Below are 27,074 nucleotides of genomic sequence, written 5' to 3' on the forward strand. Positions count from 1 at the left end.
AAATATTGTAATCACAATGTAAAAAGCATGGTTGATAAATGTTTTGATGAAGTTTCAAAATGCCAGAATTAAATTCTGTAAAAAGTGTTCTAAATGGCATCTTGATTTATACATAGTAATGTATTTCAACTTGGAAAATCGTGGTGATGCTTGTCACAGCATTAGGGTACATGTATGTACATATACGTACCTGCCTCCTGCCTGTCCACTTACAGTTAGAGAAACAAACAAAAAGGGATGGAGATTTGAAAAAATATTGCAAATGAAGAGAGAATCAAAGAAATGGAGGCGAGGATAACAGAAAGTAAGCCAATACTTTATGAGTGTTTTAGAGGTGTCAATACTCTTGGTGTTTGAAAGAGGCGACGTGGGTACTAGTGTCAATAGAGCCATGGAGAACGCATCTTTATAAGGCCGGAAATAAGGGAGAAATGATGAGAGGTATTACTCAGTGAAGCCGAGAGCTGAGTCATTTTCTTTAGCGTCTGTGAAATAAAACTTAAATAAAACCGGGCAATACAGAAACCCTTTACCAAGTATACTGCAGAGCTGTTCATTTTAGACAGCCATTCATGATTTGTCATACTGATAACTACTAAAATAGTCTCAGTATGCTACACTTAACATTAAAATATGTACCAAATAAATACCAAACTTATGTGGCATGAAATAAAGCTGTTTGAAAATGTATTCACACATGCATGCTGCTGCTAAGTCGCTTCAGTCGTGTCCGACTCTGTGCGACCCCATAGACGGCAGCCCACCAGGCTCCCCCGTCTCTGGGATTCTCCAGGCAAGAACACTGGAGTGGGTTGCCATTTCCTTTGCTTTCACACATGCATAGGTATATACATATATACAAAAAGACATATCTTGTACAGGGGTACTCTTACTTATAATGAGACAGAAGGAATGCTATCGGCAATACAGTGTCCTGGTGAAAATGTCAGTGTTGACACTCAGCACCCAGGTTGCATGCCCGTGTACACACACATACACACTCACCTGTATTTCACCTGGATTCTAGTTTATCACTGAAGGAGCTGATTGGATTATTACATAGTTTAATTGTTCTAGTTACTAGCAAGGTAAATGAAAAAGTATAGGCATATTTTTTAATCCTCAATGATTATAAATAATGAGTTATCATGTTTCCTACAAAACAAAAAACTCGAAAAATTATTGATTTTGTTATCTATACATGACTATAAAATTTAATGAAAAGATACAGATTTAATCGAAATAAAACACTTTTCAAATAGATGGACCAACTTTGATATCTTATTTTTTAAGAGATATATATGGTTCTTAGGATTGTCAATTATACCACATTTTTGCAAAATTTGTCATTCAAACAGATGAACAATTTTTTTGCACCTCAAGATCTCCTCCTTTACTCATTTTTATTCAATATGTTTATTAAGTGCTGATTTCTCTCTCTCTCTTTTTTTTTTTTTTTAGCACTTGCTATTTTACTGAGGAAAAGCTGTCTTTAAGCAGTTTCAAGCCCTCAAGCTATATGGCTCAGCCACAAAAATACATTAAATCATCTCAAAGTTTTCTCTTACTTTGGCTCGTCTAGTTCTTTTTCCCCGCTGTATATCTCAAATTCGAGATGAGGATGTTCTTCTGATATTGAATAGTTGAATAATATATATTTTCCCACCAATTCATCCTTATCTGTCTTTGTATTGAAAGCTTAATGTCAAACTTGAGACCAGTTTTGAAGGTGAATGAAAGGATAGGAACTTTGAGCTTGTATTTAACATTTAATCATCATTCTCTGCCATCTGCATGCTGGGGATGCTTGATGAATGTTGATCAATAGTGATAACAAATAAGATGAATAAGATGAATTGAGGTAAAGCTATACCCAGAAAGAAGGTTACAGATCCTCAACAGATACCAGAATCCTTAAGAAGTAGAATCTAGTCTCTGTAAATAAAAAGCAACAGAGTTAGTGAAAGGTCCCCTGGCCATAAAGGCAGGGTTTCTCTCTCTTTCTCTTTCTCTTTTTTTTTATACCTTTTCCTATTAACACATTTTCTCTGTGAATTCCCTTGTGGGTCCAAGTCAGGGCACACACACACAGAATTAACCAGGAAATGCATCCTCGCTATGAATTTTTATGTTTTGCATCTCTTCCCAGTCTGCCTGCCATTGGTAACTTTTCAGTCCTCAGATAATTGGTTTACGTATTTGGTCCAGAGTTTTTGTTATAAGCGGTGGAAGAAATAGATGGGAGTGAGATTGCGTCATCTTATTTGTTATTGGAAGTCTCTACTCAGATTGCTTTTTAATTGATTTATATACATTTTATTTTTGAAAAAGATTCTAGAGAATTCTTTGTAGGTTTTTTTTTTATTAGTTTGGTAATATGAATTATTTCAAACATGAAAAACTACAGAGAATAAAATAGTATGTACCCATATCCAAACTCATTTACAATTTTTTCTGACATTCTACCATACTTAATTTTTAAGAATTGAAACAACATGGATAAATGTGAAGCCCTCCTTGATTCTGCTACTTTTTAGTCTCCTTGCTCCCTACGTAATCCATCCTTCCTTATATTTTTTTTTGTTTTGCATTTGTTGCATGTTTTTCAAAATTTATAAAGCTGTATCATTTTGCAACTGCTTTCTATACTAAACATTTTAAAACGTTATATTTGCCCATATTAATACTGTTATTGTTTAGTCATTAAGCCACGTCCAACTCTTTTGTGACCCCATGCGCTGTAGGGTGCCAGGCTCCTCTGTTCGTGAGATTTTGCAGGCAGGAATACTGAAATGGGTTGCCATTTCCTTCTCAAAGTGATTTTCCCAACCCAGGGATCTAATCCACATTTCCTGCATTGGCAGGTGGGTTCTTTACCTCTAAACCACCTAGGAAGCCCATTAATAGATTAGCTCAGGTTTATTTATTTTAACTGGTTTTAATTTTTTAATAATTTCAAAATTTTAGGGATATAATGCAATTCATGTATTTTCTTGTTAATAAATATTCTATTTTTTAAAATTTGTTTTTAGTTATTTCTGACACAAATAATGAATAAAGAACATCCTTTATGTAGACGTGAGGTATGGGTGTGAGTTTCTCTGATTCAGTTCAGTTTAGTTCAGTTGCTCAGTCGTGTCTGACTCTTTGCAACCCCATGAACCGCAGCACGCCAGGCCTCCCTGTTCATCACCAACTCCTGGAGTTTACCCAAACTCATGTCCATTGAGTCAGTGATGCCATCCAACCATCTTATCCTCTGTCGTCCCCTTCTCCTGCCTTCAATATTTCCCAGCATCAGGGTCTTTTCAGATGAGTCTGTTCTTCGCATGAGGTGGCTGAAGTATTGGAGTTTCAGCTTCAGCATCAGACCTTCCAGTGAATATTCAGGACTGATCTCCTTTAGAATGGACTGGTTGGATCTCCTTGCAGTCCAAGGGACTCTCAAGAGTCTTCTCCAACACCACAGTTCAAAAGCATCTATTTTTCTTCTCTTATTATTTATACCTAAAAAGTGGAGTAGCAACATGAAAGGGTATGCACGTCTCTAATTTTGTTTTATGTTGCTGAATTGCTTCCTGATGTGTTTGTACCAATTTATACTCCTATCAATAGAGTAAATGTGTTTTCATTTCCCCACATCTCTGCAATGCTTATTATTTTTTGGTATTCTGATAGATATATTCTGATATATATTTTGCTGTTCTCCTGGAGTTGGTGATGGACCAGGAAGGCTGGCTTGCTGCAGTCCATGGGGTCACAAAGAGTCAAACATGACTGAGTGACTGAACTGATTCTGATAGATATAATCTCAATTATATCCCACCATCACTAGAGAGATTGAAAATCTTTTTCTGTGTGTATTGTCTGTTCTGGTTTCCACTTTTGTGAATTGTACATTTGCTGTTTCAAGCTGAGAGCCTGGATCTATTCTTAGTTCTTTTCACTAAGGAGAAGAAAGTTACTTTAGTATAACTAATTCCAGACACAAAACACAGAAATGCAGCAGGTGCAGCATTAACTCCACTTACTGCTTTGTGTCTGTGTAAGTTGAAAGTATTTATTTTGTTTCTGAGTCCAGCACAGCTTTTTTGACTATTTTTACATTTTACCTGTCATTTGTGTGTGTTTGAGGCAGGGGTCATGTTTTAAAGTATGAATTCACTGTTTCATCTTGACCCTTTTTATTTTCATAAAAGTGGTGAATAAACTGTATAAGTTGACATCTAAATTGGCTTGAGATGAAAACACAAGCCTAAGATCAATAAATGTAAATTAAAATATAATACTTCTGTGTATCAAAGAGCATCATAATAGAATTGGAAAATTATTTGAAACAGATATGAGCAAGAATTCATTTAATATATACAGACCATTTATTCTAAGAAAAGCAAATACTCCCTCTAGTAGAAAAATTGACAAAGGAAAAAAACAGTTCAACAGACACTCACACAAGAAACTGAAAACATGAAAAAATGTTTAACCTGTGCATTTAAAGAAATATATATTAAGCAACAATTCCCTCTATTGCCTAGGAAATTGACAAATAATAGAAAATAAAAGATGTCTTAGCTAATGAATGTATGAGGAAATGAACACTCATTCTCTGCTGATGAAAATGTAAATTGTGCTTTTTCTAGGTGACATTTGGACATTCTGTATCTAATGCTGTGCTGCGCAGTACTACACAGTCAGTAGCCATGTTGGCTGTTTAAGTCAAATGTTTATTTCTTCAGTATAACTCACCACATTTCAAGTGCTTAATAGACTTACAACTTATTGTTGTTTAGTCGATAAGTCATGTCCAAGTCTTGCAACCCCATGGACTGTCATCCACCAGACTTCCCTGTCTATAGGGTTTCCCAGGCAAGAATACTGGAGTGGGTACCATTTCCTTCTCCAGGGGATCTTCCTGAACCAGGATTGACTGGTGTCTGCTGCCTTGGCAGGCGGCTTCTTTACCAGTGAGCCACCAGGGAAGCCCAGACAGCGAGTGGCTTCATACTGCACACAGCAGACAGAGTCTCCATAATCACAGGATGTCATAACTTTCAAAATATTCACATCCTTTTACCCCAATAGCCCTACTCCTACTTCTAGGGATGTAGTCTAAAGAACTATTGGAAGTTTAAGGATCATCATCAAAGCACTGAAAAACAGTAGTAAAATTTTGGAAATAATTCAAATGTCTGCAAAATGGAACAGTTAAATGATTATAAAGCCTATTAAACTATGTTTTTACATTTGTTAAATGTCATGGAAATGTGCTCATAATATACTGTTAACTGAACAAATAGGCAACAGACATTGTTTATAGCAATACCATGGTGAAAGTGAGAGTGAAGCCGCTCAGTCGTGTTGGACTCTTTGCGACCCCGTGGACTGTAGCCCACCACGCTCCTCTGTCCATGGGATTTTCCAGGCAAGAGTACTGGAGTGGGTTGCCATTTCCTTCTCCAGAGGATCTTCCCAACCCAGGGGTCAAACCCAGGTCTCCCACATTGTAAGCAAGACACTTTACCGTCTGAGCCACCAGGGAAGTCCATGGTAGTGTTGCAAATTTTTGGTAATATTTTCTATCTGACACACAAGCCCACTCATATATTACTTTCATCATTACGAAACTTAAAAAATCAAAAGCACGTTGGTTTGGGATATGTCTGGTTTTGAGCCTTATGAAGCAGTTGGTAATTCTAGTCATTTTAGGTGGTTAGTTTCATGTGAAGTTTAGTGTTAATTGATATATTTACGTTTAAGTATCACACTGTATATGTGTAGGTGATATATCTTTGTAAAGATGAGTAAAAAATTATAATTTTAAGTTTCTTCTTTTTTTTCTATTTTTTAAAATATAAATTTATTTATTTTAATTGGAGGCTAATGACTTTACAATATTGTATTGGTTTTGCCATACATCAACATGAATCCCCCACAGGTGTACACATGTTCCCCATCCTGGACCCACCTCCCTCTTCCCTTCCCATACCATCCCTCTGGGTCATCCCAGTGCACCAGCCTCGAGCATCCTGTATCGTGCATCGAACCTGGACTGGCGATTCATTTCACATATGATATTATATGTTTCAATGCCATTCTCCTAAATCATCCCACCCTTGCCTTCTCCCACAGAGTGCAAAAGACTGTTCTATACATCTGTGTCTCTTTTGCTGTCTTGCTTACAGGGTTATCGTTACCATCTTTCTATATTCCATACATATGCGTTAGTATACTGTATTGGTGTTTTTCTTTCTGGCTTACTTCACTCTGTATAATAGGCTCCAGTTTCATCCACCTCATTAGAACTGGTTCAAATGTATTCTTTTTAATGGCTGAGTAATACTCCATTGTGTTCTTCTTGAATAAATCTACTTTTATATTATTTTCTAATAATTATATAGCCTAAAGAAAGTGATTGTTATGTTTATATGGTGGCAAAATCTTATCTACCTCACCTTATTAAGATTATTAAAGCAGTGTATTAATTCTGAGAGTAACTTTGTAGAGAAAAAACTTTGGTAAAATTTTTTTTCAGTTATTTGTTTTAAAAGTTTACTTAACTTAGGTACTGCATAAAATTAAAGTACTATGAAATCTATCCTTTGTATATTCTGATGTGCTTAGCAGATGTCATTATTATTGGAAAAGGTATAGTTAACAGCTTTGTTTTCTATAATAGGTTATTTGGAAAATTGAGAAATGATATTTAATTTCTCTTTATTTAGCATTTAAAAGGTGGTTTTAATTACATGGTCTACTGATATTCATTCAATGGAGTTGTGAAGTAACACTTCACATTCTAAAATGCTTGAGCTGTTATTGACATTATATTAGTATGGTAATCCTGTTGTGTTTTCATTCAAAATAGTAAGAGTCGGCAGTCTTTGCAGTGTCATTTCATCTTGCAAAGGCCCTTTACATTGTTTTAATCATTCCTATGGAGAGATACCTTATAAACAGAGAAATTAATCCTTTTTAGTATGCATTCTCGGAGAAGGCAATGGCACCCCACTCCAGTACTCTTGCCTGGAAAATCCCATGGATAGAGGAGCCTGGTAGGCTGCAGTCCATGGGGTCGCTAAGAGTCAGACACGACTGAGCGACTTCACTTTCACGCATTGGAGAAGGAAATGGCAACCCACTCCAGTGTTCATGCCTGGAGAATCCCAGGGATGGGGCAGCCTGGTGGGCTGCCATCTATGGGGTCGCACAGAGTCAGACAAGACTGAAGCGACTTAGCAGCAGCAGTATGCATTCTAATGATTTAGACGAGTGTGTAGTTATATAACTTCACCCACAATCAAATTCCAACACCCTCCAGAATTCTCCTGTCTTCTTTTCTAGTCAACCTAGCCCTTTAAAGTTTACTAAGAATGTCATATGAAGGAAATCATACAATATGTGTCCTCTAAGTGTAATCTTCACTGAGCAATGGGCGAATGCATTTCATCCATATTGTCACACAGACCAGACGTTTCTCCTTTTTGTAAGTGAGCAGCAGTCTGTTCTATGGCTATACCACAGTCTGTTTTTCCATTCTTCAGTTGAAAGGTATTTCCAGTATTTTGACTATTATTAACCTAATTGCTGTAAGCATTCATATTCAGGTTTTTGTATGAACGTAAGGTTTCATTTCTCGAGTGTATGCCTGTGAATGGGAGCGGTGGTTTTTCTGATGTTTATATGAAATGTATGTTTATAAGAAACTGCCAAACTGTTTTCCAAAGTGACTGTGCCATTTTGCATTCCCACTAATGATACTGGAGAATTTTGGTCACTCTACCTTCTTGTCAGTAATTGGTTTTATCACATAAAAAAATTAAGTATTATTTTTGGTCAATCTCATAGGTATATAGTTACCTTATTGTGTTGTTAATTTGCATTTCCTTAACTGGCTCAGTGGTAATGAATCTGCCTGCAATGCAGGAGACTTTGGTTCTGTCCCTGGATCAGGAAGATCCCCTGGAGGAGGGCATGGCAACCTACTCCAATATTCTTGTCTGGAGAATCCCAGGGACAGAGGAGCCTGGCAGGCTACATACAGCCCATGGGGTCACACAGAGTTGGACGTGACTTCGCAACTAAACAACAACAATGATAATGATGTCAAGTGTAATTTCAAGTGCTTATCTGTGATCCATATATCTTCTTTGGTAGGAATTGACAACCATGTAATACAGAAACCCATGTATTAAAATGATAATCCTGCACTCGTGGAGGAAATAAAGTGTGCTCCTCTTTAACATTATATTACTGTGTTTATTCATACATGCTGCTGCTGCTAAGTCGCTTCAGTCGTGTCCGACTCTGTGCGACCCCATAGACAGCAGCCCACCAGGCTCCCCTGTCCCTGGGATTCTCCAGGCAAGAACACTGAAGTGGGTTGCCATTTCCTTCTCCAATGCATGAAAGTGAAAAGACAAAGTGAAGTCGCTCAGTCGTGTCTGACTCTTCGCGATCCCGTGAACTCAGCCGACCAGGCTCCCGGTCCATGGGATTTTCCACTCAAGGGTACTGGAGTGGGGTGCCATTACATGGGATTGAGTAAAAATACTATCTTATTATTTGTTTAAATAGCAACATAGTAATTCTTCTTCCTAACCACAGCTGTCCTCACAGATGCTGGCTGCCGCCTTGCTTGTCAGGATGTCAGCTGTTAGGCTTGACATAACAGTTCCCCTGTTGAATTGTTTCTTCTCCCCATTCCCCATGGCTGTTTCCAAACTTGACTGTTTTTCTCATGCTCTTGAAACAGTTTCTGCTCCTTCAGTCTTAGCAAGTGATCTTGCTTTCTTTTTTCCTAAGAGCCTGGGTAAGAAAATCCTGTACACTCTACCAAGGATTATTTTCAGCCATCCTAACCTGGTTTGCTGTCTTATCCCAGCTGTTACCAGTTCACCTAGCTTTTTTTCTTTTCACTTGCCTCTGGTTAACTCAATTGTTTTGGACTGCATGTTTGTGCCTCCCCTCCCGCAATTCACACGTTGAAACCCTGTCGCCCCATGTGGAGGATATTAAGAGGTGAGGGTCTCTGTGGGGGAGGCAGGGTTAGATGAAGTCATGAGGGTGGAGCCTCCGCCATGGGATCAGTGTCTTGGTAAAGAGAGGAGCCGGGAGAAGAGGTTTGTCTGCAAACCAGAAGGGGTGTTCTGTACCTGCTGGTGCCTGGATCTTCCAACTTCTCAGCCTCCAAAAATGGTGAGAAAGAAATAGCTGTTTGCTGTTTAAACCACTTAGTCTATGGTATATTGTTAGAGCAGCCTGAACTAAGATACTGCTCACCTTCATCCCTAGTCTTTGCACCTCCCTTGGGCCTTTGATACAGTGGTTTTCTCTATTTAAAAAAGAAAACAAAAAACAAAGCATTTTTCATTTATTTTGCAGCTGCATCCTTATCTTAAACCATTGTGGACACCAGCTTACATTCAACCAGTCTTGCTCTTCAGTCTTATAAAATAGCTCCTGTCTTTCTTATAAAGTAACTTACAAGAGTAATCCAGTTTTCCGTCAGTCTTGCTCCTCAGCTGCTCATTTGGAATCTTCTGAGAAAACCTTCTACCTTCTACCCCTTCCACCTGACTGACACTGAACTCTCAAGTATCTGGGATGAGTTCTCTTCACTTGCTTCAGTGACCTCCTCTTAGCCCCCAGCCCGTTTAAAAATCTCTGCTACTTCGTGAAAATTCTGTCTTTTAGTAGAAACTGTCTTCTGCCTTTGCTTTTTGCTTCTTCCTGGATGCAGCTCTCTGTTGGTTCTCAATTTCAGTTAATTATATAAAACACTATCCCCAAACTTAGTATCTTAAATCACGTTTTGTTATTTCTCATGATTCTGGACAGTTCTGCTGGTTTAAGCTGGGCGCACTCGTTGGTTTGCGCTCAGCTGACAAGGTAAGGGCTGGGCCCAGCTGACAGCTTCAGTGACTGGTCTTTAATGCCAGGCTTCTTCCTATAATATCATCACAATCTTGGCATACTGTTTGAAGATAGTAAACACAAGAACGACAGGGCTTCTTGAGGTCTAGACTTTGTAATTTGCCCAGAACCACTTCTGTCACAATCTGTTGTTGTAAGTAAGTAATAAAGCAGGCCAGGATTCAGGGTGAGGAAGAAACTCCATGTCTGGAGGGGAGAAAAAGTACTCACTCTTCAAAATGGCATATATATACGTGTGTGTGGTTATGAAGCAGTCTTCTACAATTCTTGACTTTTGAAACTTGCTGTTTTCTCTTTAACTGTCCTTTTCTTTTCCTCTTGAGATGTTCTGTGCTGCTACTCTCTTACAAGTCTCGTGAACTTTTGACCAGTAGTTAGAATTGTCTCCAAGGAGGAACACCTGTATTTGGGTGCCCCAGATTAAAACGGTACAAAAGAGAATTATTATCTTCACTCCTGATCCTATGCTTTTGTCTCTTTTCCTGATTTTATGTCGTCACTGTGACCCATAGAGTTACCATCTGTGCAGATAAGCTTTCTAGGTTTGGGGACTGTCTCCCCTTATCTCCCAAACAGAGCTGCCCATGTAGTTCTGCTGACTATAAGTTTAAACAGCTGATTACTTACAACAAGCTATTAAGATTCACGTATCAAGAGAATATAAAGTATTCCTTTTACTTGACTATTATTTTTACAATGATTTGGAGTTTTGAACATTTGGGTTTTGGCACAAATGAATTTATTTTGAAAAATGAGAGAGATGGACATGCGAAAATACCAAAGAAGTTAATCCTTCTCTTTTTCTTATGTTCTTGACACTTGGTTCATAATGTTAATATTACACTTTCTTGACTTTAGTATTGTGATGATGTCCGTGGCGGTGAGCTGCTTGAATGTGGAGACCGTATGTTGATATATGCCTGTCACATTATGTTGTCGTTGTTCAGTTGCTAAGTCGTGCCTGACTGTGACCCTGTGAACTGTAGCCCACCAGGCTTCCCTGTCCGTGGGATTTCCCAGGTAAGAATACTGGACTCGGTTGCTATTTCCTTCTCCAGGAGATCTTCTCAACCCAGAGATCGAGCCTTGTCTCCTGAGTCTCCCGCCTTAGCAGGTGGATTTGATACATTTATATATTGCAATAGACTACCACTGTAGCACTGGATGCCTATCACGTAATTATAACTCCTGGAAACGATTAAGGTCTAGTTTCTTAGCAACTTTGGCATTTATATGAAACAGTATTGTTGACTATAGTCACTGTTTTAGCTCCCCAGGACTGATTTATCCACTAGTTCCAGGTTTGTACCCTTTTTTTTTTTTTTCCCATTTCTTTCAAAGAGCTTTTTTTTTAAAGCAATAACTTTGCTTCATGTAGTATGATTTCCGGAAAGTGATTCCAAAATTTGCCTTCTTTGAGGCTGTGTGGTGTTTCTGTGTGATGTTACTATGATGGCACATTAGCAGTTTGCATAGAGCTTGAAATTGGAAAGATTTGTTCAAAGAGATACATTTATGTCTCATGGGACATTAAATGTAAATGTGTGGATAATAATAAATGCAACAATTTCCTTTACATTATGGGTTATTTTCTTCCTTTGCTTTTGTCAGAATGGAGAGGGAAAAAATAAAGGCAAATGCTCTAAAGTCTAGGAGAATATGATAAATAATGAAAAGTGAAAACTGCCGACTCTTGCTTCAGGTGTGAGATGATGAAAGCGAAGGACAGCAGCAGCAGATGCTCTCTTGGGAGCTTAACTCACTGACTTCTCGCGTCGCTGAGCCTGCAGAGTGGGGTTACCTGATGCTAGAAACGGGGAGGCCTAGGTGCATTTTCTGACTTTAGTGTTATCCTTGTTTTTAAAGTAATCTTTCTAAATGTTGATTTTTAGAGAACATTTTATTCTAAATGTCTCTGTAGGCGTTAACGTGTAAGTATGATATTTAGTTTCCTGAAATAATGTCGGACTCAATCTAGCTATCAGAAAAAGTTGTTCTTGTGTTTGACAGTTGCGTGAATTTTGACTCGTGTGTGTGTGTGATTCCATAAGCTCCCTGGTTCTAACACGGAGCAAGGCAACGTTTTTATCAAAGCAACATCTGCTGGCCCCTTTGCAGTCATCAGAGTGGAATCATCATTTCCATTTAAAGTTTTTGCTATTCAAGCCTTTTAAAACTGGGCTGAATCAGTTTTCTGTGACTGCTGAGACAAAGGACATAGTAAGATTTTCATGCTGTATTAATAAATGTTATATATTCACACATAATATTACTCATTTCTGGATCCTCTGCAATAGCAATTCACATGAAAATACAAAACTTATCTCCATACAATATTCATTTTAATTCTTTTAGCTTGGTCCAAAAAAAAAATCATTTATCTTTTATTCTGTTGACTGATTCTGGAGGAATATATTATGTTACTGACCTTAACTTTTTTATGGTTATTTTATTTAAGTTAAAATATGTCCTTTTTGCAATGAATAGATCTTTTAATTGAAATGTACTGGACATATAACATTGTGTAAGTTTTAGGTGTGCAGTGTGTTGATTTGATGCATTTATATATTGCAGTATGATTACCACTGTAGCAGTGGATGCCTATCACATCACATAATTATAACTCCTTTTTCTTGTGGTGGGAACAATTAAGGTCTAGTTTCTTAGCAGCTTTGGCGTTTATATGAAAGAATATTGTTGACTATAGTCACTGTTCTGTGCATAGCCCCCAGGACTGACTGATCTGCTGGTTCCAGTATTTACCCTTAAACAAGGCACCCTTGGTTCTCCCGAACACTGGCCTCTGGTGACCACCCTTCTCTGTCTTTTTGAGTTTGGCTTTTTCAGATTTCACATATAAACGACAACAAACGGTATTTGTCATTGTTTAGTGTTCGTCGTTCTCTAACTTGTCTCAGTATAATGCCCTCCGAGTCCACTTACCTTGTTGGGAAGCGGGAAGATCTCCTCCTTTCTTGTGACTGGACAGCTTCTTCCTCACCCTCAGCGGCCACCTGAGTTGTTGTAGTGAGTTGTCCACTGTAAACAATGCTGCTGCCAACAGTGGGCCACTTGTATCTTCTCGAGATAGTGATTTTATTTCCTTCATGCAGATACACCCAGAAGTAGGATTGCTGGGTTGTATCATATTCTGTTTTTAATTTAAGGAACCTCCATTCTGTTCTCCTTAGTGACTGAATCACTTTACATTTCTACTAACAATATATAAGAGTTTCCTTGTCTCTGCATCCTACCAACACTTGTTGCGCCTTGTCTTCTTTATGATGGCCATTCTAATGGGTGTGAAGGGATATCTATTGTGGTTTTGTTTGCATTTCCCTGGTGAGATGCAGAGGATCCGTTTCACCTGTAGGCTGCATGGATATCTTCTTTGGAAAAAAGTCCTCTTAGCTCCTCTGCCCATTTTTTAAAATTGAAATTCTTTGTTTTTTTTGTGACTGAGTTTTAGTAATTCTTTATATATGGATATTAAACCCCTTATCTAATATATGGTCTGCAATTTTTTTTCCCATTTCACAGGTTGCCTTTTTATTTTCTTAAATTTATTTTGTTGTGAATAAAATTTTTAGTTTGATGTAGTCCTGCTTGTTGTTTTGGCTTTTACTACCTGTGCCTTTGGTTGTCTTATCCAAAAACTCAGAGGACCCACAGGAATTATTTGTACTGACTAGAAAGCAGCAGTAAGAATCATTGAAGGTAATACTTCTGCTTTATCCTGCCCATTTAAAAGCATACTTGTCTTCATATTGAGCATCTGAAGATTTAGGACTGATGATCAGTTTTAACTTTTTATTTTGTTTTGGGGTTGAGCCTATTAACAATGTTGTGCTAGCTTCAGGTAAAAAGAAAAGGGACTCAGCCATACATATACCTATATCCAGATAATCAATTTTTTATGATGATACAGTTAAAATAATATCATATCATTGGAATTATACATACAGAGAACTCTAGATAACCAAGATTTTTACACCCCCTTTCCCCATTATCTTTTTGCCCTTTTACAATTTTCAGTATAGTTCGGCAGTGAAGAATATAGACGTGAGTATCCAATACCTGAATCCTAATGTTGCAGATATGTAGGATGGGTCAATTTATCAATGAAAGCTTAAGTTTCCTCATCTATAAATGGAATTTATGACTGCCTGTTAGGTTTTACAGGTTTAAATAGATGCCATATGTGTATTATCATATAAATCATATACATGTAAAAATTACAGTGTCTGGCATAAAGTAATCTTTTAAAATGTCAGCTAATTCCCACAGCATTTTAAAGGACTCACTATGTTCTCCTAGCAAAATGCAAGCCTTTCGAAGGGCTCAAGTTGCAGAGCTGCATCTCTGTCACACTGTTTTCCGATCATCTTTACCAACCCCTTGGTTGGATAAACTGTAAGGAAAAATGCAAAACAAAAATGTGAAAGTTTGATAACTAGTTGGGTTATACCACCGTTAAATCATGGGCTTCCCAGGTGGTGCTAGTGGTAAAGAACCTGCCTGCCAGTGCCAGGAGACTAAGAGATGAGGGTTCAGTCCCTGGGTGGGGAGATCCCCTGGACGAGGGCACGGCAGCCCACTCCAGTGTTCTCGCCTGAAGAATCCCACGGACAGAGGAGCCTGGAGGGCTACAGTATATGCTGTCGGGGCGGGTCGGACATGACTGAAGCAACTTAGCAGGCATGCACTTTAAACCATGGGACTTTGAGAAACTGCTTGTCTTAACACAAAAGGCTGAGCTGGCATAGCTGGTTCATGCAAATCACAGCTGTCTTCCAACACTGAAGTATTATAATAATTCAAAAGATAAGTGTTAGACACTCGGTCATGTCAAACTCTTTTGTAACCCCATGGACTATAGCCTGTCAGGCTCCTCTGTCCGCGAAATGTTGCAGGCAAGAATACTAGAGTAGGTATCCATTCCCTTCTCCAGAGGATCTTCCCAACACAGGGATCAAATCCAGGTCTCCTGCATTGCAGGTGAATTCTTTACCATCTGAGCCACCACGAAAGCCCAAAGCAGAAATCAGGCACAAATGTAGTGTTCTTTCTCCCCTTGGGGCTTGTGTCTGTGATGTATAGCTTTCAAAAGCTTCCCTTTCATCACAGGAGGGTAAGTTTTGGATTAACAGAATCAAAAGTTTCAAGCAGTGCATGGTTTGGGGATTCTGTTCTTTCAGTCCATTAATTCCACACACAAAAATTCTTACATGAAACTGAAGTTGCTCAGTTGTGTCCGACTCTGTGACTCCATGGGCTGTAGCCTACCAGGCTCCTCTGTCCATGGGATTTTCCAGGCAATAGTCCTGGAGTGGATTGCCATTTTCCTATTCTCTAGTCATGCACTCATAATTATTGGTTATTGTAGATAAACGTATCTAGAAGACCAGGTAAAGACCTTAACTTTGTAGGTAAGCCCGCCCTGGTAACTTTCTCCTAGGTTTATCCATTTAGTTCAGTTCACTCACTCAGTCGTGTCCCACTCTTTGTGACGCCATGGACCGCAGCACACCAGGCCTCCCTGCCCATCACCAACTCCCAGAGTTTACTCAAACTCATGTCCATTGCGTCGGTGATGCCATTCAACCATCTCATCCTCTGTCGTCCTGGGTTTATACCAAAGTATTATTATTAATAGTGTCAAAGTGAGATCAACAGACCAGCAGCATCAACTCTACCTGGAAACTTACTAGATATACAAATTCTTGGGTCCTCCGCCAGATCTACTGACGAGAGAGTCTGGGGGTGAGACCTGTCAATCTTACCAAGTCCTCCACATGATTCTGATGCAGGCTGAGGTTTGAAGACCAATCTGTCCATAACTTTACCAGGACGTCTGGTGGAGGTCATTCATTCCTCCTGGCATTCTTCCTGTAGTGCCAGGAAAGATGTGAGTCACAAAGCTGATAACTCTTTCCTTCCCAAGCTTCATATCAGATCAGATCAGTCACTCAGTCGTGTCCAACTCTTTGCGACCCCATGAATCGCAGCACGCCAGGCCTCCCTGTCCATCACCAACTCCCGGAGTTCACCCAGACTCACATCCATCGAGGCAGTGATGCCATCCAGCCATCTCATCCTCTGTCGTCCCCTTCTCCTCTTGCCCCCAATCCCTCCCAGCATCAGAGTCTTTTCCAGTGAGTTAACTCTTCGCATGAGGTGGCCAAAGTACTAGAGTTTCAGCTTTAGCATCATTCCTTCCAAAGAAATCCCAGGGCTGATCTCCTTCAGAATGGACTGGTTGGATCTCCTTGCAGTCCAAGGGACTCTCAAGAGTCTTCTCCAACACCACAGTTCAAAACCATCAATTCTTTGGTGCTCAGCCTTCTTCACAGTCCAACTCTCACATCCATACATGACCACAGGAAAAACCATAGCCTTGGCTAGACGGACCTTTGTTGGCAAAGTAAAGTCTCTGCTTTTGAATATGCTATCTAGGTTGGTCATAACTTTCCTTCCAAGGAGTAAGCGTCTTAATTTCATGACTGCAGTCACCATCTGCAGTGATTTTGGAGCCCAGAAAAATAAAGTCTGACACTGTTTCCACTGTTAGCTTTTACCTATACATATAAATACAGCTATAAAGCTGCTTCTGTAAATTTCTAAGACCAATGTAAAGAATTCTAATAATGATTTGCGCTTATCATCAAGATAATTTTGGAGAACAAAAAATTCTAACCGCTGTGCTGCTTTCCTAAAAATGCTTTATTTATTTTTTTTTTTTATTTTTCCTAAAAATGCTTTAAAGTTTATTTCTTTTGGGGACTTCCCTGGTGGTCCATTGGTTACGACTCTGTGCTCCCAATACAGAGGACCTGGGTTCTATCCCTGGTCGGGGAATCGATTCTACATGCTGCAACTAAGACTCAGCACAGCCAAATAAATAAATATTTAAAAAAATTATTTCTTTGGGGTTTGACTTAAGGGTAACGTTTCGACCAATACAAAATGGGTCTCACTACTTGGCAGTCAAGTTGTTTTTTAGGAGGTTTGGCCTACCTACCACCTACCACATCTACCAGATTTGGCTCTTAATTACTGTCTCTACAAATTCCATTTCCATAGGTTGATATCTGCTAACATTGGATACATTCTTAAGTTCTGAAGGCAGTTTTTAAAATGGATTGCCAGAGTTGTTTTTACCAAGAGCAGTGTTTGTGGAGTAAGTTTACTTAGAAATTGTGTTTTAAGAATCAGTAATATTGCTTTATAGTCATAAATAATATAGTGTATATTTGGTCATGTCTCTGGTCTCTACCACAGTATAGAGGATACTCTTGAGTCAAATGGCATTTTTAGTACCTTCATAACATACAGACTGTTGTGGTCTCAGTATACCTGTAGCCTGGAATATTCTACCTTTATTTTCCTTTTTTTCTTTACCATAAATTTATTCAGTTTACTCAAAGAAATTAACATAATTTGAACTGCATTAATTCCAACTACCTGTTTCATTCACTCTATTTCTTTCATAAGAAATCATCTGATTTTCTGATTGTTAATATAGGCAGTCTATAGTCAAAGTGAAATTTAAAGAAGAAAATTATTACTACTCAAACCCTAGAGATAGCTTCTATTGATTAGCTTCTTTCCTTTCAATCTGTTGTGTTTTTTTCAATTCAAATTACTTTCAGTATTTTCTTCACATATTGAGTAAAATGATTGTAGTGTAGCTACTTTAATATGTCTGTGTCATACATGCCAAAATATTTCACACCCACCTCATGATTAGATTCAAAGAAACAAATGACTTTTTGTTCTACCTGGTGCTGTTTATTACCATTATAATTAACAAACTTAGGTTTTTAGCTGGTATGCAGGAGCACTGTAAAATTAAATTTTGGCAAACCATCTGCCTTTTTAAAGTTTTCTTTGATGTGAATAACAGTAATATCAGGGGCTTTAATATTGGATTCTCTGTTGTGGAATTTTCTTGAATCTTTCATCTTGAAATCAGGTAACTTAGTTTCTATGAAGATATACAATTTAATACAAAATGCATAGTATAGTGGTATGTTTAAATAATTAACAAGTCATTTAAGGAAAATTTGACTCACAAACAGAAATTGCTTTTCATTTTTAGTTTCTAATGATTTACTGGAAGAATGATTCTGCATATGCTGAGTATAAAATATATTAGAATATTAAAGTAAACTTTTTTATTGGCCAGTTTCTTCCCACCTGTTGTTGTTGTTCAGTTGCTAAGGCGTGTTCGATGCTTTGCGACCCCATGAACTGCAACATGCCAGGCTTCCCTGTCCTTCATAATCTCCCAGAGTCTGCTCAAACTTATGTTCGTTGAGTTGGTGATGCCATCCAACCATCTCATCCTCTGTCGTCCCCCTTTCCATTAGTCTTTAGTTTATAATGAGAGATTTCTTGGTATTTATCTCAATTTTTTATAAAATTCCTAAGGCTTTAGGATAACATATATGCCATCTTATAAAATAGTAATAGATAGCTTTTACTAAACTGTGAATCTTACACAGTTAAGATTAGTTGAAAGGCAGCACTTGCTTTTCTTAGATTCAGTAAGTTGTTTGTTGTTGTTGCTTAGTCACTAAGTCGTGTGTGACTCTTTGCAACCCCATGGGCTGTAGCCCACAGGCTCCTCTGTCCATGGGATTCCCAGCAAGAATCCTGGAGTGGGTTACTATTTCCTTCTTCCCAGCCCAGGGATCAAACCCACGTTTCTTGAATTGGCAGGCAGATTCTTTACCCCTGAGCCACCAGGGAAGTCCAGATTTGGTCGGTATTTATTTGCAAACATGACCTTTTGAAACATTTTTTCTAAAAGTTGTTGTATTTTCCTGTTATCATTGTAAGAACTATAATCCAGCAAATAATTATGAAATAGCAGTGATGTATGTGTCAGACATTACAAGCCAGACAAAGCTCCTATAAGCAGGCAGCTTACCTTTTAGAGGGAAGAGATACAGAAAAGTAGGCTTCCCGAGGTGGCGCCAGCGGTGAAGAACCTGTGTGCCAGTGCAGGAGACACAAGAGACGTCGTGAGTGCTATCCCTGGGTTGGAAAGATCCCCTGGAGAAGGTCATGGCAGCCCACTCCAGTCTTCCTGCCTGGAGAATCTCTCAAATAGAGAGGCCTGGTGAGCCGCAGTCCATGGGGTTGCAAAGAGTGTCTGAAATGACTTGGCACGCATGCACACATGCATACATAAAAGTAAACAGATGAGTTAAAAGAATTATAGTTTAATGTTGCTAAAAAGGAGGATTCGTTTTGATGTTCGGCAAAACTAATACAGTGTTTCAGGTTTAAAAATAAAAAAAAAAAAAAAAAAAAGGAAACAGGTGAACTGGTGAGATCCTTAGACCCAGAAAGACTTTACACAGCTCCTTCTTTGGCTCTGCGTTGGAACTCCGCCTGCAGTTGAGGCACTCGTAGTCCCCGGAATGTGGACTGTGGGACCACACAGAGTTGGTCGATTCCCTTTCAGGGCCTCGACGGCTTCGGATACCCAACCCCACTGCCCCTGAACCAGCCTCCATGGCCCATCCAGGCCCACGCTCTCAAGGATAGACCGTCTGAAGAGTGACCGACAGGTGCCTGTTGATGGCACACACAGGTGCAGCTTGGATGCTCAGAAGGGGGTGTCCACAGGTGTGTACATGCCAGGCTCCTTGAGAAGTGCAATGGGATCACTAGTGGGAAGAGACACAGTAAACTTAGAGAATAAGACTGGGATCAGATTTTTCTTACAGCATCGAATGTTTTCTTCTTAAAGTAAGCCTTTTTAATGGGCATCTTTTTACCATGTTCCACATATTGGGGGAGGCACATTTGTCAGAGGAATATAATAGAATGTGTTTTATGTAATAGTCTGTTAATAGAATAAATAACTTTTACATATTTGGATAAGTGATACTAGGTCCTCAAAATGTCAATGACATAATAGAGAAATAGTATACTGTCATTTGGAGTCCATTTTAGATTGGATGGTCAGATACAGTTCTTTGAAAAGATACAGTTTGACTCAAAGACTGGAACATGAAATGAATTAACTATGGTTAAAGTTACAGAGATGAGTAAGTTCTAGGTAGAGTGACTTTGCAGTACCGAGTTCAAAATCAACAATAACCAGAGATGTAGACTGTGTAAAGAATGTAAGAAAGCCCTCAAAATGGGGAGTGGGAGAAGATCAGTATAAGAACTGTGGGACCCAGGTCTTGTCCTGCTGTGCTGTGGGAGAGAGTCTGCATTTCATTCTAAGACCAGTGCAACGTTATTGGAGATTTTTAATAAAAGAGAAGGCAGTTGTTAATTACATTTTTTAAAAGATTATTTGCAACTCTCTCCTGCATTCAGAATATTTATGAGGTAAGGATGGAAGCAAGAAATCAGGCTAAAGGACTCTTACAGTGCTCTCGGGGAGAAATGATGTTTACTTGGTCTTCCGTGGTGGGACTCGAGATGGACAGAAGGTAGATGTGTTACCTTTTGGAAGTAGACGCAACATGTCCTGGTGGGTTGTCTATGGGAGACGAGGCAGAGAATAGACTCCAGAACAACTCTTAAGATTTTTGGTTTGAGGAACTGGTTAGCTCTTCAACACTGAAATTGGAACACTGTGAGAACACAGTTTTTGGAGAGAAGAGTAGAGCTCTGCTACGAACATGCTTAGTTTGAGATAGGATCACATGTTCTGATACAGATGTCAAGTATATAATTGTATGTCCACATGGAGAACCCAAAGAGTCAACATGAACTCTGTTTCTTGGACATACCATGCTCTCCCCATGACTTAGAGCCTTTGTTCCAGCTGTGCCTTCTGTCTGGAATATCGTTTCCTTGTCTCTGCCTGGTCTCAGACTCAGTTTAAATGCCAGTCTATTTAAATAGTTATCTCCACTTTATTCATTATCTCAGTATTGTTGGTGCTTTTTAATTTACTTAGTAATTAGCAAACGTGTTTTCACTTCGTCCTGCTCTCAAGAAGGGGGGCTGGCTTCTGTCACCTTCTTTAGCCAATGCCCAGCACAGTGATGGTCACTCAACAGATACTCGATAAATGCTCGTCGAGGGAAGGAAGGTCCGAACAGGATCATTGTTTGCTTAAGAGGGGAGTTGAGGCACTGGAGGTAGATGAGTGTGAGAGATGACAGATTGCCCTTTTCTCAGATGTTTGAGGGATTCTGAGCAAAGAGAATGCTTAGTGTTCGGTAAACGCTTCCTGTGTGTCAAGCACTGTGCTGAGCTCTTTAAAAATCTCATTTAGTATTTGGAGCCACTCTGTACAGTAGCTGCTGTTCTTCCCTTCACTGTGAGGTAGGAGATGGGGCTCCGAGAGGGGAGGTCGCTGGCGTAGTACCGCACAGCCCTGGGTAAAGCCCACACAGTTTGGCTGCACCGCCTCCTGGCTTCACCGCTGCAGAGCACAGGGGGCTCAGGCTGCAGTGACTTAGATCGCCACGTTTCTGGAGCCTTTGGACCCATTGAGGAAGGTTCTGATCAATCCCATGGAATTGTCCTCAGCCCCACTCAGCCCCCCTTGACTAGTATCTGGATCAGAAGTCACTTCACTGACCCCCGTCCCCGTTGCCCTGAGAAGAGGGCGAGAGGCACCCCTTGCGTGTCTTGCCCGTGAGGCTGCCGCCCTCCATGCAGACTGGACACAGGGCCCAGAGGGCAGGCTCTGACCCACTCATCTCAGACACGCCTCCTGCTCAGGGGGCACTGGGGAGAGAGCCAAACCCTCCTGAGAGGGACTCAGCTCAGTGGCCAGCGTGTGGGGTAGGTAGGGGCTAAGACTAGATGGAAAAAGCTATAAGTTTTCTCTTTTGTTCTCTAGGGATAAAGGTACCACCCAGTCTGTTTCTCCTGTTCTCACTGGATAACAAGCCTCAAGAGCAGAATCTATACTCTGCTGTCGTTTTAATGAACCCCTGTCCCTTTCACAGTGTGTTTGCTAAACTCAGTTCCATCAGCAAAAGGGATAATTATCCATGACATAATGATGGTATGAATGGATGAAGAACAAGATGTGTCTTGCAGGAATTTGATAGATCACGTTGAACCTGCATATTGTTCTAGCTGGCTATTTTTGGTCATTTAGTTTCCAGAATGTGGAAAGGGTCTGTATCAGCATGTTTCTTTACTTATTCCAGCTGCATGTATCCCTTTGGAGGGTGACTTGGCTGTGAGAGTTTTCATCAAGAAAAATGAGATGTTCTAAGGTTCAGATGAAAAATGAATTGGAAGATATTAATGTCTACAGAAAGTTATACAACCTTTTTTCAATTAATAGTATACTAATAGGAACAGAAGTTTATAAGTAGGGGATTTGAGTAGACATGAATTAAAAATAAGAATTAAGTTTCCCTTTGAAAGACAAAAGTATACCATACACGTAGAGAAAGTATTTTATGAAACCTGCAGATACAATAATGAAATATTTGCTAAGGTGACAAATAGAAGTCTTTCCCAAATAAGAACCATTTGGGAGCAAAGAACATTTGAATTATTTAGCATTAATTTGTAGAGTATTTAAACAGGTATTCAATTACTAAAAGCTATTCAAGCGGAGTCCATAGTGGCAGACTTCTTTGCATACTTGTCAATGAAGATTTTTATTCTAAAGCAATTCTGATAACTTTAATGACAAAGCTGATCAAATTCTGAGTAATCCTTGGACTCTAAAAATACTCCGTGGCTGTGACCTTGAGTGGAACAAATGTGCTAAGCAGGCCAAGCAGGTAATGAAGCAGACAGACTGAAAAGCTGTGTCGAAGAGAAAAGTAGAGAGAACAATTACTTCTCAGTGTAAACAGCAGAAAAATTACAGGCTCTGACAATCATTTTATGTTCTGTATTGTGGCATTCTGTTAATTATTCCTCCTGAAGATCATAGTTGGGCTTGTGGCTTCAAAATAAAAGCTCATGTTGTCAATATGTTCAGGAATTTATCTGCTTTAGGTGTTCAGCTGTAAATTGTGAATCTAAATTGTAGTTAGTTTTCTTTTTAAAGTCTGTGTTTTTTGCCTTTAAAAAAAATCCATTATCCTGGATGGTTACTTCCATCCACTTGACCATGGATGGATAAAGCTTATGTTTTCACTGTTTTGGGTAACTAACTTCTTAAGTTGGACCTGTAATACTTGACTCTTGCTTGGGAATAGGTTGTATTACTGTATTAGTGAGTTGTCCTGTAATTGGTTAAGGTAGAAGTCATTACTAAAAAAGAAAAATGTAAAAGTGAAAATATAGCTTTAAAATTTATCTCTTCTCCACCCTATGGAAGAACTCCTTTTATTGAATTTTGAATATGGGAAGGATATGGTAATAGCTAAGATTGTTTGTGGTATCCCTGGTTGTATTATAGGTGGGTTTTCGTCCTGGAGAACTGACTATTCATTTAAAGCATGCTCTTAATCACTGAGTTATCTGCTTAATCTAATTTCAGATAGGTCCCTGTATCCCTGTAAAGCTCTTTAAAAGGATAACTGTAGGAAGAGATGTACAGCCATCACAGAGCAGTTTGGCGGGGATTAATTGGCATAGCAAGTAAGGACCATCTGCAGCCTGTGGCAGGCCACCAGGAAGCCTGATTAGGCCCCTGCGGCCCAGGCAGGCGGCGGCTGGTGGTCCTCCACAGGAGAGCAAAGGGGAAGTTGCTTATTCACTACCTTGCTCAGGTCATTTAAAATAGCTACTTTGTGAAGCCACAGTAATTCTCTCCAATTCGGGTTTTAACATTTTCAAGCTGTCATTGTTTCTTATTTGCAGCTATTTTTATAGCTTATGCCTTCTGTTATACCTATTTATGTGCAAAGATGAAGGATTACAAAAGCCTAGAGTTTTCCTGAAAGTGGAAAATGTTATAGGTATGACTTAATTTTTTCTTGTTTTTTATTTCTTTAAACTTTATAGAAAAATTGATAGAGTTACCATGAGAAAATGGAACTTTTGTCATATCTCATCTAGTCAGAATAAGTGGTCTGAAGACTGAAGTCATTATTACAGGTTATAAAAAATTTTACAAAATTGATTCATAATTTTGTCAGCTATGTGGTGTCATTTTACTTAATTGCAACTTAAAATTTTTATAGTGGCTTTATTTTTTGATCCCCAAACTGTGAATGTGCAAAATGTAAGGCTTTAAATTAGATATAATGTAGTCAGTTCAATGAATGAAGAGCAATCTATGATTGGATTACATAGGCATTGTTTGCTGAAAACAAGTATATGAAACGTAAGTCAGAAATCTTTTAGAACTAGAATTTGAAATAGAACATATAACCCATTGTGTTTCAGTTAATTAAAACTGATTATCGCATGATGAGCTTCCCTGGTAGCTCAGCTGGTAAAGAATCTGCCTTCAGGGAGACCTGGTTTTGATCCCTGGGTTGGGAAGATGCCCTGGAGAAGGGAACAGCTACCCGTTCCAAATTCCATGGACTAGTTAGTTCATGGGCTCACAAAGAGTCGAACACAACTGAGTGACTTCATTGCATGATAGTCAATCTCTGAAGTTTAAAGAGTCTATGCATTGCTTTCAATATATTACTCTATCTTGGGTGGCAGCATGGTTGTTAGAAAGGACATAGCTTGCAGAGCCAGAAAGTTGTGGGTTCAAACAGTGTTTCTGCCACTTGCTACCTGAGGAATCTAGCTCTCAGAACCTGCAAGCCCCCAGAGTGTCTTGATAGCTCGGCTACCACCCGCTAGTTCACGCCTTCACTGAAAAGTCTTACATGACTTAATAGGGAGTTATACTCAAGGCCAAGATTTATTATAGCAGAGTGTACAAGTGAGATGGCAGGAATGGCAAAGGAGCGGTCAAGCTCAGGATTTCTTGCTCTATTTATGGGCATGTCTTTCCACCTACAAACTGCAGAGATATACTCAGGAAGAGACATACTCAGAGATATACTCTGAGTCTTGGAGTCCAGAATTCTCCAAGGGAGTGGACCACATACCTGCTCCATGACCAGCCATGGTGAGGACCTCAAGCCACACCAGATGCACAGAGCAACTCCAGGTTTATTTTAAACAAGCCAACAGTGGGTTCGTCTTGACCCGCCATTTCAGGCATGTAGACTAACATTACTCGGTAACATCTGAACATTGCAGATATTCTCAGCTTTAACTAAGAGTATGCTATGCAGATAAGCAGGAGCCGGGTGAAACTGACATGCTTAAAGAGTATTAACTCTTTCCTTGCATGGAGTTAAATGAAAGTTGAAGGGGAATTGTCCCATGAGTTACTTTTCCTATGTCTCGCCTATCCTAACTAACATTCTGCTGTCTGTAGTATCTGGGGTACACAAAACGATTCATCAAAGAGTAGAGAGAAAATATTACAACTCTGTTTATATTTATTCTTGATCACATCCTTTTAGTTTTCCTTCATCCAAGAATGTCTTTTTTTTTTCTTTACTCTTAAAAGATAGTTTTGTCACCTGTAGTGGCAATGGACAGTTCTTTTCTTTCAACATTTGAAAAACTGTGCTACCTCCTTCTGAACTCCATAGCTTCGGAGGGAGAAATCTGCCTTTGAATCCAGACTTCTTTGTCCTTAATTTTCGGAGCATAATTTTATGTCTCAGTTGAACTGATTTTTTTGGGTTTATCCTATGTAAATTTTTTTTTTTTTATCCTATGTAAATTTGTTTCAGCTTCTTGAATTTGTAGATTTGTGTCTTTGAGCAAATTTGGAAAATTTTCAACCGTTACTTGTTTCAGTGCTTTTGCAGCATTACACACACTCTGTCTCTCCCCTCCTTCTGAGACTCTGATACAAAGGTTGGGCCTTTTCTATTGTCTCATGCGTCGCCAAGGCTCTGTTCCTTTTTAAAAACTTTTTTCTTTGTTTAAAGTGAGTAAATTCTATTGGTCTGTTGCCAAGTCCAGTGATTCTATCTTCTGTCATCTTCATTTTACTGAATTCCTCATTCCGTCAATTTATTTTTGTTACTGAATTTTTTTAGTATTATGATTTTCACTTTTCTGGTTTATAACTTCTGTTTCCATTGCTGAGTTAATCTGTTTTTATTTTGAGAGAGTTTGATTGTTGAAGTATTCTTGTATCTGCTTTGAAATTCTTGCGAGATGATCCCGACATCTGATCTGTCCCAGTTTTCGTGTCAATTGACTGTCTTTTCTCATTCAGGTTGTGATTTCCTTGGCTGTGGGTTTGATGGATGATTCTGTGCTGTACTCTGAACATTTTACTTTGTTGGGAGATTCTGGGTCCTATTTAAATCTTCTGTTTTCACAGGCGCTCACCTGGTTTAGGTTTGGCGTGTAAGACCTGGCTTGCTTTTGCGGGTTGTGGCTTAAGCGACTGTTCACTTCTTGGAGCCTTTGTGGTGTGACTCTGCTTTGCTGGTTTACCTGGTTTCCACCTGCTCCTCTCCCTGTGGTGGGCTGCAGTGTCGGGCATGTAGGCTGCCTGGTACTTACTTGGCTGAACTCCACTGCCTGTAAGATCAGAGAGCCCTTCATGGGCTGGCTGCCTGTGGTCAGGTTCTGTCAGTTCCCTTCCAGCACCAGCTGCCCCTGTCTGGGAAGGAGATGGGAGTCTTAGCTCTGTGGGGACAGAGGCTTCCCAGGCGAGTCTGTTTTTGTCTGGCAGCATTTCCCTCCCCAGCAGCCTAACTACTTTGGTAATTCTTGGTCTGGAAGAGGAATATCAGGTCTCTGGGACCAAGGACTTCCCAGTCTTGGCCTCTGTTGTTCTGGGGTCCCTCCTGCCCTTGCTTTTGGAGCTTCCCCCATACTTCTTGGCAGGGCGGGGAGTCTCAGCCCTGGTGGGAAAGAGAGGGTTGGCCCTAACTGCTCCTATCCACTGAGCTCCCCACCTGCTCCTCGCAGGTGGTGCTGGGTTTATCTGATGTTGGGCAGGACAGACGTGTGATTCTGGAGGGGAATGGGCCCCCCTGGGCTGTCTTCTGTTGCCACTCTGAGAGTTAAGCCTCCTTTGTCGTTTGGGGGACATCCTGCTGCAACTGTATCCCCATCCCTGGGGTCCCACGCAGCTCACCTTCCTCTTACCTCCATTCAGAGTTCTTTCATCGTCTCTTCATCATTTCCTGGTTTATAGTTGTGCTTAATGAAAAGCAGCAGGGACAAATGTATTTACACCATTTGCCCAGGGACTACAT

General features: G+C 39.6%; 1 protein-coding gene and 1 long non-coding RNA gene across 23 annotated transcripts in view; both read left to right on the forward strand.

Moving 5' to 3' along the window:
• FER (FER tyrosine kinase) overlaps positions 1–27,074 on the forward strand; it is a 464,961-nt gene that overhangs the window by 272,424 nt on the left and 165,463 nt on the right. For 2 of the 22 annotated variants that reach the window (XR_008709041.1, XM_055565874.1), the window contains exon 14: positions 7,898–8,023. The exons of 16 other annotated variants lie outside the window; for them this stretch is intronic. Coding sequence is in view for 3 of the 6 variants with exons in the window: in XM_055565874.1 (XP_055421849.1) it covers positions 7,898–7,903 (6 nt within the window). In the remaining 3 variants the exon portion in view is untranslated. Of the gene's footprint in view, positions 1–1,461; positions 1,531–7,897; positions 8,241–27,074 lie in introns of those variants that run through there. 4 more of the 22 variants (XR_008709040.1, XR_008709042.1, XM_055565872.1 and 1 more) reach the window with 4 other exon arrangements.
• LOC129640989 (uncharacterized) lies at positions 9,060–13,143 on the forward strand. The gene is made up of 3 exons (XR_008709045.1): positions 9,060–9,195; positions 10,881–10,953; positions 11,545–13,143. It is a non-coding gene; the product is annotated as an uncharacterized LOC129640989 (long non-coding RNA).

Source organism: Bubalus kerabau, chromosome 1 (assembly GCF_029407905.1).
Source record: "Bubalus kerabau isolate K-KA32 ecotype Philippines breed swamp buffalo chromosome 1, PCC_UOA_SB_1v2, whole genome shotgun sequence".
Lineage (NCBI taxonomy): Eukaryota > Metazoa > Chordata > Mammalia > Artiodactyla > Bovidae > Bubalus > Bubalus kerabau.